The sequence below is a fragment of the Nanorana parkeri genome, unplaced genomic scaffold (assembly GCF_000935625.1).
Source record: "Nanorana parkeri isolate BGI_ZX_2015 unplaced genomic scaffold, ASM93562v1 scaffold392, whole genome shotgun sequence".
Taxonomy (NCBI): Eukaryota; Metazoa; Chordata; class Amphibia; order Anura; family Dicroglossidae; genus Nanorana; species Nanorana parkeri.
Window position 1 is genome coordinate 1,201,470 of NW_017306660.1, and position 16,601 is coordinate 1,218,070.

The following is a 16,601-nucleotide window of genomic DNA, read 5'->3' on the forward strand; positions in this document are numbered from 1 at the left end:
GGAGATGCTGCAGATGATTGGCTGTGTTCTCCCGGCTGACATTTCCATAACCTCTTCCTGCTGCATTGCCATGCTCAACACCAAAAAACATGGAGGCTCACATGGATAAAGTAGGCCTAAAGGGACAACTGAAATTTTAAGTGACCCCGATGCTCTACTAAATGTTTTAAAATCAAACCATACTCCTAAAAGAAGAGTGATAATTACATTTCCTGCTGCCCATGCCACCACACATTGCTCAGACTCTTCTGGAGGAGGAACCAGTCAAAGCTGTGGGGGACCCTGGAGATAGACTCTCCGGAAGCACCTGTTCCTGAAGATTTGTCAGGATGGGAGCATTCCATGGTGTGGGTAGCAGGAGAAATATCCACAATCTCCTTTTACAGGTATAGCTTGATTTCAAACATTTAGTATAGCGACAGGGTCTCTTTAATACTAATCTCCTCTAACTCATACCCCCACATCTTACATGGCTACTGTGCCAGGGCAGGGAACGCTACATGGCTGTGGCAGGGCAGGGACCGCTACATGGCTACTGTGGCAGGGACCACTACATGACTACTGTGGCAGGGCAGGGACCTCTACATGGCTACTGTGGCAGGGCAGGGACTTCTACATGGCTACTGTGGCAGGGCAGGGACTTCTACATGGCTACTGTGGCAGGGCAGGGACTTCTACATGGCTACTGTGGCAGGGCAGGGACTTCTACATGGCTACTGTGGCAGGGCAGGGACTTCTACATGGCTACTGTGGCAGGGCAGGGACTTCTACATGGCTACTGTGGCAGGGCAGGGACTTCTACATGGCTACTGTGGCAGGGCAGGGACTTCTACATGGCTACTGTGGCAGGGCAGGGACTTCTACATGGCTACTGTGGCAGGGCAGGGACTTCTACATGGCTACTGTGGCAGGGCAGGGACTTCTACATGGCTACTGTGGCAGGGCAGGGACTTCTACATGGCTACTGTGGCAGGGCAGGGACTTCTACATGGCTACTGTGGCAGGGCAGGGACTTCTACATGGCTACTGTGGCAGGGCAGGGACTTCTACATGGCTACTGTGGCAGGGCAGGGACTTCTACATGGCTACTGTGGCAGGGCAGGGACTTCTACATGGCTACTGTGGCAGGGCAGGGACTTCTACATGGCTACTGTGGCAGGGCAGGGACTTCTACATGGCTACTGTGGCAGGGCAGGGACTTCTACATGGCTACTGTGGCAGGGCAGGGACTTCTACATGGCTACTGTGGCAGGGCAGGGACTTCTACATGGCTACTGTGGCAGGGCAGGGACTTCTACATGGCTACTGTGGCAGGGCAGGGACTTCTACATGGCTACTGTGGCAGGGCAGGGACTTCTACATGGCTACTGTGGCAGGGCAGGGACTTCTACATGGCTACTGTGGCAGGGCAGGGACTTCTACATGGCTACTGTGGCAGGGCAGGGACTTCTACATGGCTACTGTGGCAGGGCAGGGACTTCTACATGGCTACTGTGGCAGGGCAGGGACTTCTACATGGCTACTGTGGCAGGGCAGGGACTTCTACATGGCTACTGTGGCAGGGCAGGGACTTCTACATGGCTACTGTGGCAGGGCAGGGACTTCTACATGGCTACTGTGGCAGGGCAGGGACCTTTATATGGGTGCCTTATGTGTGGGAGGGAGCAGGGACTGTAATACAGCTACTGTGTGTGTGTCTGGTAGTGAGAACTGCACATATAAAGATCTAACCGTGCAGGTTCCTAAATTTTGGGTTAAGTTTTGGTTGTATGAAATGGCACAGGTCATTTAATATATTTCACAGCCACCTATATACACACAAGAGAGCAAAGATAAAATGTCATAAACCCCAAGTAGAAAGGCGGAATAATTAAAAAATGCTTAGTGTATTTAGCAGGTCTTACCTTTACCCATAACCCTGGTGAACTGTCCCGGAAGGTCGCCCTCTGGTAACGGGGTGCTCCCGCTCTCCCCCTCACAGTTGCCCATATGATGCTGCTGCATGCCGCCAGAGGCGGAGTCTTTGTTCTCCAATCCCAGACCCCCCAACGATGGCTGGGACTCGGACTCCCGGCTGTGGTCTTCCGTATTGTTGTTCTGGGAGGAGTACGCTTTGATTGGTGTCAGGATCATCTGGTGCAGTTCCTGCAGGGGCCCCCGAAGATTCCCTCCTTCCAGGATGTCCTGAGCGTGCACAAACACAAACAAACCCATTAGAGGCTGGACTGATAATAGGGTCTGAAATGTAAACCTTCACCTAGGTAAATTAAAGAGACCCCGTCACCATCCAAGATGTTACAATGTTGCAGTCTGATCACTAGGGGAGGGTAGACTGAGGAAATGCTTCTTCCCACCTGCAGGAGATTGATCACTGGGGGTGGGCAGACTGAGGAAAAGCTTCCTCCTGCCTGCAGGAGACTGACATCATCTCAGCCTAGGCAAAGTCACTGAACTGGAGCCCAAGGACGGCTTTTCCATTTTTTGAAAACTTCTACTATTGCTGTCTATTGTGATATGCTGGGAATCTATTTACAAATATTTTCAGTCACTGAGAAGTTTATTTTATTCAGTTGATTGTTTTGTGACAAGTTTGGGGAAACATATAAATATCACATCTATGTTACATCATATACTCACCCTTTCCAAGGACTTCAGAAGTATATGTCTCTCCTTCAGCTTCTGGATGCTGATGACGATTTTGTGGCGGGCGCCTTTGGTGACATTCTGCATTAAAACAAACAATGGCGAGTCTGTTAGCTGCACAGTTAAAGAACCTCACACAATAAAATGTATGTGACTCTACAAAATATGACAAACCAACTGTAATCTCCTCTTCTATGTTCAATATATAAACATTTTTTGGTACGTTGTTGCCAAATAAATGCAAATTGTTATGTTCTTGCCAAATGAATGCAAATCCCGCCGGTGTTGGGTGTGCTCAGCTGCTTCACCCTCAACCTATTCACCATGGAGGAATCCTCAAATACCTTTCAGGTCCCAGGGAACCCCTGCTGTAACTCATATTTAGAGCTTGCGGTATATTATTGTGAACAGTGAGTTGCAATATAGCAATAAATAGAACATTAAAGTCAATTTTTTTCTCCCCCCCTCTCTATGCTGGTGTAAGTATTTGCCGTAAATGATTCCTCTTAATCCGATCATCATCTTCTTTCCTGTAGTTGACGGCATGTAACGACCCGCCACCTGGCTTCCTAAATAGCCGGGAACCCGGGCGGCGTGTAAAGACTCGCCACCCGGCTTCCCGATTAGCAGGGAAGCCGTCTCCATGCTTCTCGTCACTAGGCGAGGAGAAAGCATGGAGCCAGCTCTCTGGCCAATCACGAACCCGGTCGACATTTAATGACGCAGCGCCCAGCTTCCCGATTGGCAGGGAAGCTGGCTTCCCGGGCCAATTAGGAAGCCGAATGTTGCGTCATTACACGCTGCCCTGCTTCCCGATTGGCCGGGAAGCCGGCTCCATGCACCCTCGTCACAAGTGACGAGGGTGCATGGAGCCGGCTACCTGGCCAATCAGGAAGCTGGGCAGAGTGTAATGACTCGCTACCCAGCTTCCTGATACCGGAAGCCCAAGTATCGGGCTAGGCATCGAAGCATTTGGACGAGTACTCAACCAAATACTCGGCATCGGCACCGATACCAATACTAGTATCGCTGCATCCCTAATGGTGACATAACCGCAATTGTCTTCTATTGAGAACTATGATTCCGTCTGCCTCGGCGGCTGATTGCATCTGTAGTCCCTCCAGTCACAGATCCCGTCCTGCAGACACCAACAAAGCCAGATCCAAAAACTTTCAGGAGCCTGTGGGGAGAAGAACCCCATGACTAAGGTAAGTCAGCAATGGGGCATATGGGGGAGGTGGCCATGTGACCAGGTTTCATGTCACACTTTGAATATGGGGGTAACTTGAAACATGGTATCAAAAGTGAAAGGTCATGCACCACGCGTGAACCCGCTACAATGCGCACACAAGTGTAAATGTCGCCGTACAAATCAAATTGCCAGATTTGTTTCTTTTAATATGACCTACGACCTCAGCTCAGAGCTAGAATGGTCATGAGGAAATGGCTGGTGCACCCAACAAGATGTTATCGGTGGGGGGCAGAGGGGGCGACACTTTACCTGAGCCTCGAGCTGACACTCGTTCAGGGACATCATCTCGTCATACGTCATCTGTGAGAACAAGGCCGCGTACTTGTGCAAGCGGAGACTTTTCAGCCACGCGGGGACATCTGCCAACAGGAAGACAATGTAACAATATCAGAAACAATAGAAGAGAAAACTGAAAAAAAAACAAAAGATATGTAAAACAAAACAAACAAAAAAAAGCTGAGGGGTGGTGGGCCCTCCTCTTAGTATTCCCAGAAGGCTTTCAATACATCATGGAGGTGGCAGATTTAAAGGGTCATTCCAACTAAAGCTGATATTTACAGTGTTTGCTGGGCATCAAACAGGACTGGTCGGCGTGATCAGAGGACGACATGCAGTGCAACGCTGGAGCAAAAGAAGGGCGAGTAGTGCTTTCAAATCATGGAGTTGGCCTTAAATAAAGATTCCCAGTATTGAATGTGATGGATAAACACACAGCTCAATCCGCGCTGCCTGCCATGGAAGTTTGCACTCTGTTGAGCCAGTCTTTAGATCCATTCCATATAGGATGCTGTACTCCAGACAGTGCTAGACCCTGCGATGGCGCCGCATCAAAACCAGTTCAAGGGATACCAAGTCATGCACTACGAAAAAGTAATTGCGTCCTACATGTGTATAGTGAAGAACAGCGTTGTATATTCTGATGTTTCGGGGTGTCATAGGGTCACCCCTGCCACACAACATAATCAGGACCTAGACCCCCCTCTGTGGAATACACCGCAGCTAATCCTGGTCCAGGGCCCACCCTAGCCTGTGATTGGCCACTGAACAGCGACACACACTGGTGATCTTTCCTCCAGCAAGCATTGTAACTGACAGAACTGAACCCTGATTGGCCCAGACTGCTGAATACTTAAAAGGAGAATTATGAGGCGAGTGATTTTCACTCAGCCTCATAATCTGAGCCGACCTGTGACAATGAAACTGTCACAGGTCGGCTCAGTAGATCGGGAAGTGAGGGAACACATACCGGTGCTCGCTCACTTCTCGATCTATCCCTGCAGAGAGCCGTTTCGGTCACTTATGGCTCCCTGCAGGGATTCCCTTCTCCCCGCTCCGATCCTCCAGCGCTGACTGGCGGAACGGATGGGGGAGGGGGCGGGCACAGCTGACTCTGCCTCTAGATAGGCAGAGCCAGCTGTCAATCCCGCAGCTGGGTGGATCCAGACAGTAATGTCGGGATCCGTCCCGGCTGCTGCGTCTCAGTATAACGCCAGCTGTAGCTGGCGGTATACTGAGCTTAGGGTGACGGGAGGACGCTAGTTCGTGTTCTCCCGTGACCCTTAGGAGAACTATGGGGAAAAGCCCTGACCCCATAGTTCTCCTTTAAATTACAGATTTAGGTACTTCTGCTGGCCTGGCTGCATATGAAAATAAATCATTTTTTAAATTAATACACAAATTGGATAAAAATTATGATTTTCTACCTTCCTGTTCACATCTGACTGCTGCTGAACAGCTGCTTTACCAGCATCATGGAGCCAGAGAGCCGTTTAGGTCCCTTTGGAGCAATGCAGGCGGGCGCAGTTACAGCTGATCGGAGGAGTGGGGATCACTCCTGGAACCGCCACACAAGAGAAGGGGGGGGGAGCATTTGTTACGTTTCCCCAAAATTGCTTTTTAAAATGCACCAAGCGTCACGTAGAACAGCGGACATGGACGCTGAAGATTTGTGATTATTTAGCTATTTGTCATCCTCACATGCACCCGCACACCCCCCAAACCTTTGCTGCCGACCAGCATTCAGGAAACGTTCAATAAACAACTGAAGAGTAAATCTGTCACTTGCAGCTAAAACACATTAGTTTAATGTCGTGCCTGCAGACGCTACAGCTCCGAGCAGCCGGCGCCCCCCCATCTCCAATGCTGCACCTAGGTCATCAAACATCATGGTCGTCATCATTGAGACCCAGTCATTATATCCAGGATGAAATAATGTGCCAACATGATGCATAATGTGCATTCTCTTTAGAAAATAAAAAAATACAAAAAGATACATAAAGAAAAAAAAAACACATATAAAAAAAGATTAATAATATAAGATAAATAAATAAAGAATGATAAAGAAGATAAAAAAAATAAATTAAAAAAAAGATACAAAAAAGAAAAAAGCCTGCAGATTCTGAGCTTTCAAGTGACTTTTGTTTGTACGTTTTAAAAGCTCCATGTTGATCCTGCCCATTTCTCAACGATTTCCTGTTCAAGGGTTGGCAGGTCTCAATGTAGTTATGTGTTGTGCCCCCAGTCTGAGCGCTCCTGCACTGGTACAAAGATAGTGGTGTCGACGCACAGCACTCTGATCACTACCATGTTGTCACCCGAGTCCCGTTTACACCCAAAACCTAAAGTTACAAGAGCTGGGAGGGCAGCGAGGATGGGAGGATACGTGGGAATTTTCGACCCTACCCTGCACACTCAGTGGAGCAGATGTCACATGACGCGACGTAAAACCGAAAAAAAAGGTACATAAAAAGCTAGTTCATAAAGAGGTAGAGACTGGTCGCCTCACCCCGCCCCCTCTGCTCCAGCGCTGGAACAGACCAGAAATAGACCTGATGACATCAGACCGCAGAAGCCCAGGGGAGAAGAGGGTGCAGAGACCGGTCTAGCAGCCAGACGGAACTGTATATGGACCTGACTTGTAGCACAAACCCAATTTATACAGCCCTCGCCTCTGGGGGGGGCATCTACGGCACCTCCAAAAGCCAGCATTGGCAGTGTTCGCTGCCGCCGCTCCCAGACGAGGCCACGCTGCTCTGTGGTGACAAGGGGGCATGGTCAGACGGGACACCCTGCGATCCTCTGGCTCGTAAGTCCTCGTGAATACTGGGCATTTTCACGAGTCCCCAATATGATACCGGCGCTTTAGATTTTTAAACTGAAGGGGCTGCCTGATGTCGCCTGCGCTTGCTGGGGACCTCAGCAGCCTTCCTGTGAGCCACGCAGCGCCTGTTTACAGCGCCTGTTTACAGCGCCGGCCACACATCTCCTTCCTGGGGAACCACGCCGCCCGCACATGCCTGCGAGACCCTCCGGACCCCTGGTGAGACCCTGCACAGACCCCCTGAGATCCCACCAGCCTCCCGAGACCCCGCACAGCCCCCTCAAACAGCATTGTCACCCTACTGGCCAGAGATGTGTAGTTTTAGATGGACTTAAGCCCAACTACATCCAACACTTTTAAGCAGTTTCAGCAATGGGGTAATTTTTTTTCAATGTTTGGAAAAAAGGTTCGAGCTTTGTGTATTTCTTCCAGATCTGTGCAGTAATCCAGTGTGAGACTTGGAGCTTCCTGTAATAAAGACCACTCACTGCTGCTCTCTCCATGTGCAGGGTGACTGGTATTGTCTCCGCCCCCCCTGTAATAAAGACTGGACACTGCTGCCCTCTCTTTGTGCAGGGTGACTGGTCTTATCTCCACCCCCTCCTGTAATAAAGACCAATCACTGCTGCTCTCTCCTTGTGCCGGGTGACTGGTTTGGTCTCCGCCCCCTCCTGTAATAAAGACCAGTCACTGCTGCTTTCTCTCCTTGTGCAGGGGGACTGGTCTCGTCTCCTCCCCCTCCTGTAATAAAGACCGCTCACTACTGCTCTCTCTGCTTGTGCAGGGTGACTGGTCTTGTCTCTGCCCCCTCCTGTAAATAAAGACCAGTCACTGCTGCTCTCTCAACTTGCGCAGGGTGACTGGTTTAGCCCCCTTCCACCCCCAGGCCCCATGGGCTGCGATGGCTATTGTTACACCACCGAACACACCAATATCCATCTAATCCAAGATTTCCGAAAATGTTTTGGAAACCACCCCCTCCCCGGCACATAGAAAGCTGGCGAGATGAGCGCATCTTCAAAAATGGAAACGCCACCCATGAAATCGAGGCTTTTTTTTGTAGTAAACTTCGTGACAGCGAAGCATCTCTGTATTAAATTATGTAATGCGAGTTTGGTTCCAGCGAGTGATTTACAACTGCTGCGCGCAAGCAACATCCGTTCTATAATGTGTTCAGGCCTCGGAGGCCGGGACGCTCAGCCTTTGTGGGCTTGGCACTGGCCTGAAAATGAAGTCATCTAAACAGCCTTTTGTAGCGTAGGAACAGAACAACAAAGTCCCAGAAAAGTGACTTCTCGCAGCCCCGCGCAACGGATCTTGGCCTGCAGTCACGCTGTGGGTGCGTCTATATCCCAGTCCCTTCTGTATCGTTATAGGGGGCTCCGGGCCAATATTTAAAGTGAACCGGTGCTAAAAAGGAATTAGGAAAACATGATGGTGGAGGGGGCAATGCACTTGGTGGCTCATGTGTGCCTCTATGATGCGGGCTCTTAAAAAGGGAACCAGCCACGACTTGGCTAAGATTTATTCCTGAAAGCCCAACTCCACTTATAAATAAAACATAAAATGTAAGCAGCCCAGCGAGTATTAAAGAAACAAAACAAAACAAAAACACAACAGCCTTGATTGCAATCTCCAGCGCGGTCTCTCGTAGACTTATCGCGCTAGTTGTCCAGCACTAGCCGCCCTCCAGCAGCATCCAACCCACTCCCTAGAGGTATTTCATCAAGCTGCCCTGAACTCACAGGAGGAAAACCTCTTCAATTACCCGACTCCATGTTCAGAACACTTAGGGGTATAATTATAAAAGAAAGGAATCTGAAATTCAACATTCACTGCAAGTGAATATTCCAGGAGCATGCGTTTTGAATGACGGAGACGGATTCGACCGCCAGTAAATGTTTGGTGAAAAATTATAGCTACAGCTTTCTAGTTATGCCCTTTACGGTCTCTCGGCTCCTAAACGTGTATAACAGAATATAAAACAACAGAGCCCAGAGGAAGTGTGAAAACAGACATAGAAGCTGCTGCTGTAACTGTGCGTCACAAGCCCCCGACCCTCGGCTGAGCGCTCCATACTCCCCGACCCTCGGCTGAGCGCTCCATACTCCCGAAACCCTCGGCTGAGCGTTGCATACGTCCAAAACCCTCGGCTGAGCGTTGCATACGTCCAAAACCCTCGGCTGAGCGTTGCATACGTCCAAAACCCTCGGCTGAGCGTTGCATACGTCCAAAACCCTCGGCTGAGCGTTGCATACGTCCAAAACCCTCGGCTGAGCGTTGCATACGTCCAAAACCCTCGGCTGAGCGTTGCATACGTCCAAAACCCTCGGCTGAGCGTTGCATACGTCCAAAACCCTCGGCTGAGCGTTGCATACGTCCAAAACCCTCGGCTGAGCGTTGCATACGTCCAAAACCCTCGGCTGAGCGTTGCATACGTCCAAAACCCTCGGCTGAGCGTTGCATACGTCCAAAACCCTCGGCTGAGCGTTGCATACGTCCAAAACCCTCGGCTGAGCGTTGCATACGTCCAAAACCCTCGGCTGAGCGTTGCATACGTCCAAAACCCTCGGCTGAGCGTTGCATACGTCCAAAACCCTCGGCTGAGCGTTGCATACGTCCAAAACCCTCGGCTGAGCGTTGCATACGTCCAAAACCCTCGGCTGAGCGTTGCATACGTCCAAAACCCTCGGCTGAGCGTTGCATACGTCCAAAACCCTCGGCTGAGCGTTGCATACGTCCAAAACCCTCGGCTGAGCGTTGCATACGTCCAAAACCCTCGGCTGAGCGTTGCATACGTCCAAAACCCTCGGCTGAGCGTTGCATACGTCCAAAACCCTCGGCTGAGCGTTGCATACGTCCAAAACCCTCGGCTGAGCGTTGCATACGTCCAAAACCCTCGGCTGAGCGTTGCATACGTCCAAAACCCTCGGCTGAGCGTTGCATACGTCCAAAACCCTCGGCTGAGCGTTGCATACGTCCAAAACCCTCGGCTGAGCGTTGCATACGTCCAAAACCCTCGGCTGAGCGTTGCATACGTCCAAAACCCTCGGCTGAGCGTTGCATACGTCCAAAACCCTCGGCTGAGCGTTGCATACGTCCAAAACCCTCGGCTGAGCGTTGCATACGTCCAAAACCCTCGGCTGAGCGTTGCATACGTCCAAAACCCTCGGCTGAGCGTTGCATACGTCCAAAACCCTCGGCTGAGCGTTGCATACGTCCAAAACCCTCGGCTGAGCGTTGCATACGTCCAAAACCCTCGGCTGAGCGTTGCATACGTCCAAAACCCTCGGCTGAGCGTTGCATACGCCCGAAACCCTCGGCTGAGCGCCCCATACGCCCGTACCCTCGGCTGGGCGCCCCCATACGCCCGTACCCTCGGCTGAGCGCTACATACTTCTGGCCACTGCAATCTTTACATTTATATTATCTAGCTTAGGCAAGTTTACTGTTATTGTTCTAGCATTCAAAAAAATGTTTGTGCCGATTATCTGTATTTCATCATAATTGGATAACGGGATGTCACTTATATTCCGGTTCTTTCTGATGGGGTTAATGTTTCACAATGGGGATGGAGGGAAGGAGAGCTCCTGAGGAAATCTCACAGGGGGCACTATATAACCTACAGCCAGCCCTGCTCTCATGTGTTGAACCGCAGAAGTCATCTGTGAACAATATTGTAAATTAAAAACTGTAGAAACCACATGTACCTTAAAAAAAAGGGGGGGCCTCTGAACTCATCCGTCTCTGGTGGTTCAAATCAAATGCAACACCAGATTGACGCCAGTAGGAAGGAAGAACGTATCTTAAAACAAGATCCTGACCACAAGCGTCTCGGAGCTACTAACTTTCAATTGTATGGTTAGAAGTCGGCCATTAAACTGTCACTCATTGTAATTGTACAGATACCCTCAAAGACTGCAGTCAGTCCTGTTGGGCTGGTATAATGACTTCAACCTTTAGCTGGAGTTCCACCTCGTCTTATTCATCAGACGAGCCGCCATTCCAAAAGGTCAGATTTTTATTTCTTTTTTTTACGTTTTTAGGTTTTAAGACTGTAATCCAAGTAAATGGCTAAAGCACACCAATAAATACATAAATGGGAGCGGCTTTACCGATTTAATAGTCAAAAAAGTTGTCTAGCTAGTCCTGATATTTCCACAGCCCTCCCAGATAGAACAGCCAGGTTGCTGACCGAATGTTTCTCTGCTGCAACTAACCAATACAGCCTGGTCACAACCCCCAGCATTTGATTGAACAATAAAAAGGAGCAGCAGCAGACTGATCAGCTCATCCCATCATGTTCCTTGTCATCACATATGCACTGCGGTATGAATCGGAGAAAGGAGGAGGAGGGGGGTAGAGAAGGAGGGTTTAAAAGGAAGGACAAGGAGGAGGAGGGGGGTTTAAGGAAGGACAAGGAGGAGGAGGAGGAGGGTTTAAGGAAGGACAGGGAGGAGGAGAAGGAGGGTTTAAAGGAAGGACAGGGAGGAGGAGAAGGAGGGTTTAAGGAAGGACAGGGAGGAGGAGAAGGAGGGTTTAAGGAAGGACAGGGAGGAGGAGAAGGAGGGTTTAAGGAAGGACAGGGAGGAGGAGAAGAAGAATTAAAAGAAGGAGGGGGAGAATAAGGAAGGACAAGTAGGAGGGTTTAAGGAAGGACAAGTAGGAGGGTTTAAGGAAGGACAAGTAGGAGGGGTTAAGGAAGGACAAGTAGGAGGGTTTAAGGAAGGACAGGGAGGAGGAGAAGGAGGGTTTAAGGAAGGACAGGGAGGAGGAGAAGGAGGGTTTAAAGGAAGGACAAGGAAGAGAAGGAGGGTTGAAAGTCAGACAAGAGCTGGCGCTGAGGAAGAATAAGGAAAAGAAGGATGAGAAGGGTGGGAAGAAAAAAATTGAGGAGAAATTATGTAAGGATGAGGGAGGAGTAGGAGTGAGGAAAGAGGAATGATAAGGAAAAGACTGAAGTGGATGTGGAGAAATAATAATTTTAAAAAAAGAGCAGAGAGTTAAGCAAAGAGAGGGGGGTTAAAGAAGAAGAGGGGAAAACAGTACAGGAAGGAGGAAACAAAAGGGGGGCAGAAGGAGAGCGGAAGGTAAAGGGGTGAGGGTATATTGAGAATATTTCCTGGTGTAATATGAGAGAAGGCACCCTTGGCATCCCTTTAGATGTGCACTCTCCTTATTCATATTGGGAAGCCTTAGGAACATGCACATCTAAATGGATCACTTCCGATAAAACAGCTATATAGAAAGTCCTAAATACACAAACTATTATTAAGAGCCTGAAAGAGATTTTAAATACAAGTCCATTAATGATCCCTTAACAGCTGCCAAAACATGATGGCCACCTCCTGAGGCCCAGGGCCAAGTGCATTTAGCCAAAAGACACCCAACTGCTTTGCTTTATGCTAAAAATGAACACGATTTTGTGCTGTTAGAGGGGTCCTCATTCTCCTCAATTCCTCACCCACCCTTCAGAAGAGCAATAAAGCTGAAGGCCACTGCATGATACCCGAGCAGGAGCGCCGGGTGTTCAAGGACCATGAATTATTTTACAGAATATTTTCTCATCCAGAGCAAACAATATACGGCTATAAAAATCTTCATTGAATAAAGACACACAAAAAAAAACCATCAGCAAAATTATTATTTGTGGCTTTGCAGCACTTGGATGTCTCATCTGGCCATCGCAGTGAGTAAATAAAAACAAAGCAGTTGAAAATGTCAGCAATCGGATGAAAACTCAACAAAGCACAAGCCAACGGGGCAGCAGCTAGAAAAATCAATTGTACAATCCAATACTGTCATCAGGAGCCCAATAAACGGTTCCAGGCATCCTAATTAATTCCGCACTTGAAATATGGGACCCGCCAGAGAGCCAAGACGGAGCCAACTCTCAGGTAGACAACACCGAGACACCATTAAAGCTGCACCGGCACTTAATGGAAACCTTTATTTATGACACAATTCTACATTTATTATTTTACATCCATACACAGTTCACTGGATTTCAAAGTGAATTTGCAATACTAGGAGCAAAAATAGAGGATCTATCTTTCTGGAACGGTCAGCGGTGTTCATCATCATGTCCCAGCCCGTGAGGAGATCTCGGGATGATGCGGAACTATATAGATTGTAAAAGTACGACCACGGTACAGTGCTACTTAAATATGCCAGACAAATGGATGAAAAAACATTTCTTCTTCCTCTAATGCATGGCTTTAAAAAAAAAAAAATAGTTTCCGAGTCAGCTCGTGGAATTAGCTGAAATTGGTATTTGAATCTTGTTGTCACAGAACAGCTGAGAATGCAGCCTATCCATTCACTAGAGACCGGTGACATCACTGAGAATGCAGCCTATCCATTCACTAGAGACCGGTGACATCACTGAGAATGCAGCCTATCCGTTCACTAGAGACCAGTGACATCACTGAGAATGCAGCCTATCCATTCACTAGAGACCAGTGACATCACTGAGAATGCACCCTATCCCTTCACTAGAGACCGGTGACATCCCTGAGAATGCAGCCTATCCCTTCACTAGAGACCGGTGACATCCCTGAGAATGCAGCCTATCCATTCACTAGAGGCCGGTGACATCACTGTGAATTCTGCCTATCCATTCACTAGGGACCGGTGACATCACTGAGAATGTAGCCTATCCATTCACTAGGGACCGGTGACATCACTGAGAATGTAGCCTATCCATTCACTAGGGACCGGTGACATCACTGAGAATGTAGCCTATCCATTCACTAGGGACCGGTGACATCACTGAGAATGTAGCCTATCCATTCACTAGGGACCGGTGACATCACTGAGAATGTAGCCTATCCATTCACTAGGGACCGGTGACATCACTGAGAATGTAGCCTATCCATTCACTAGGGACCGGTGACATCACTGAGAATGTAGCCTATCCATTCACTAGGGACCGGTGACATCACTGAGAATGTAGCCTATCCATTCACTAGGGACCGGTGACATCACTGAGAATGCAGCCTATCCATTCACTAAAGACCGGTGACATCCCTTCACTATCACCTCCCAAGCCATCTCCCTTTCCAGTGGTAAAAGTATGATTTTGGAGAACCCATCAGCTTGTGTCCCTGGTGCCAGTGATGTCACCAGGATAAATAAAGGGTGAATCTCCCCAGAGGGCACACATAAGACCTGGCAGGAGTTATAACACTTCCTTAGTCTATCCAACACAAACCAGTTATATACAATTAAAATTCAATGTACAGCCAAAATATTTTTGGACAAATCAGTGGATGGTTACAACTGAAGTTTATTGTGCTTATATTAGGTCTTCCCTATTCCCTCCCCCTGCAGACCACCCACATGTGATGCTAAAACTCCATGATTAAAAAAAACAAAATCCAATGTAATGAAATGGGCGGGGCCAGGAATAGTCAGCCTAGATCAGGGGCACCCACTATTTTTCGTCTGGAGATCTACTTTTCAAATGACGAGCTCATTGAGATCTACCAATGAAAAAACACCTGCATTCAGGGGCGGGAGGGGGCGTGGCGGTGCATTGAAGTCAGTGGCACCGCACCTGTACCGATCCTCTGCCGCTCGGCCACGCACAAATGGGCTCAGCTTCTCCTCTGCATCTCCCGGGCAGAGGCAGCGTGGGATCCGACGAAAAGTGAAAGAGCACTTCAGCCGCGGGGGGGTGTCGGAGCCGCTGTGACAGAACGGACGAGCAGTGAAGCTGAGCATCCCCTAGCCAGGAAATAAGGCGGCCTCTAGCTGACTTGCTGCAGCTTCTAATGCACATTGTGAGAAGCTCAGTGTGCAGTGATATCAGAGGAAGCAATTTCAGTCCAGGAGAGGAGTCGGTACAACTGTGTGAGCCTGAAGGGGAGGCCGAGGGTCAGATTTAACGCTTACAAGTAAAGTGCCACCAGAAAACAGATGTAGCTCCACAATAATGCACAGAGTACCCTCCAACAATCTACATTCACTAAAACGATAACAACTTACTTGTGCTTGTGTTCGTTCCAATAGCGTTGATGGTGGTGGGGACGGAGGAGGAAGAGTAGAGGGGCAAATGTCCATTCTCACAGCCCACGTTCTTGTCCTGCCAGTTGGAGGAGCTGACGCAGATCCCAGAGTCGCGAGAGTTCGGCCAGCCGTTGAGTTTATCGTCCGAGTTCTGTCTTTGGTGGTAATAATGCATTTGCCCATAATCCAGCGAGTCGGAGCGGCACCGCCCCTGGGTGCCGAAATTGCCAGACGTGCGGTCCTCCAGGTGGTTGAGCCACATGGCCAGCGCGCTGCGGTCGTCCAGCGACGTGGCCGGGTGGATCAAGGCGTAGGACAGCAGCTGCCGGCTCTCCTCGATGTGCTGGTTGTGTTCTATCGAGTGAGCCAGGAGTTTCGGCAAGAGCTTCATGTACTCCATTTTGGCGTCCATGTTCCCAGGCTTCAGCAAAGGCAGGTGGGTGAGCAGCTGAGAGATCACCGTGTCCTTGGATTCCTGCTGCCATTGGTTAATGATTGCTGAAAGACAACATGAAAAAAAAAAACAGGCTAAGTGACAAGGAAAACAGCAACAGAATTTACCAAATAAAAAAAGTCCAAAAAGAGTCAGATATCTATCAATGGATGAGGTTAGCAGGTATAGAACTGAAAAAGGAAAGTCCAGATTTCATGAATACAATAGAAGTAGTTTACAGTTTTTCACCCAGACTTTGCTAGCCCGTTCCCTTTCTTGAAGATCTGAGAAAACTCCCCCAATTCTGATGCAGGAAAGGGATTCCTAAAAACACAGCCATTGCTCCTTGCCATCTCTCACAGCCTGCGGTAATAAGTTCTTGGTGACCACCCATCAAAACAAATCTGCCTGGTGATGCACTATATGGCCAAAGGTTTGTGGACCCACCACCATCATGCCTGTCTGATCTTGTTGGACAAGCTACAGACATGTCTTGGAGGAGCTACGAAACACCTGCAACATTATAGATCAATTCCAGTTGAATGTGACTACTACTAGCTATACCATGACCTCGAAAAAGGAGAACCTTCAGAGATGGGCAAAGGTTTGTGGACCCACCACCATCATGCCTGTATGATCTTGTTGGACAAGCTACAGAGGGGTCTTGGAGGAGCTACGAAACAGCCGCAGCATTGTAGATCAAGTCCAGTTGAATGTGACTACTACTAGCTATACCATGACCTCGTAACAGAACATTCAGAGATAATGTTGGACATCCCATTCCAACCCCCATGCATATAAAATCAAGCACATAGTCATCCAATCTCTATTGACCCAACATTAGCATACAAAAGACATTGTAGACAAGTGTGCTCTTCCAACCTTGTGGTGAAGGACCACGTTCCAGGATGACTGTGCCGTGTGCACAAAGCCAACTCCGTAAAGACATGGTTTGAAGCCTATGGCGTGGAGGAACTCGAGTGTCCTGCACAGAGCCCTGACCTCAACCCTACTGAACACCTTTGACATAAAACTAAATGGCAGTTATGAGCCAGGTCTTCTTGACCCATCGTCATTACCGGAACCTCACTCTCTTCTGCTGAACGGGTTCAAATTTCCCCAGACACCCTCCAATATCTTGTGGGAAGCCTTCCCAGAAGGGG

At 48.9% G+C, this 16,601-nt stretch overlaps 1 protein-coding gene across 1 annotated transcript in view; it reads right to left on the reverse strand.

Moving 5' to 3' along the window:
* Nucleotides 1-16,601, reverse strand: part of SAMD4A (sterile alpha motif domain containing 4A) — a 65,276-nt gene that overhangs the window by 10,445 nt on the left and 38,230 nt on the right. Inside the window, exons 2-5 of the mRNA XM_018559400.1 lie at nucleotides 14,985-15,503; nucleotides 4,145-4,254; nucleotides 2,638-2,724; nucleotides 1,905-2,184 (exon numbers count right to left, since the gene is read on the reverse strand). Coding sequence (XP_018414902.1) covers nucleotides 1,905-2,184; nucleotides 2,638-2,724; nucleotides 4,145-4,254; nucleotides 14,985-15,503 — 996 coding nt within the window. The remainder of the gene's footprint in view (nucleotides 1-1,904; nucleotides 2,185-2,637; nucleotides 2,725-4,144; nucleotides 4,255-14,984; nucleotides 15,504-16,601) is intronic.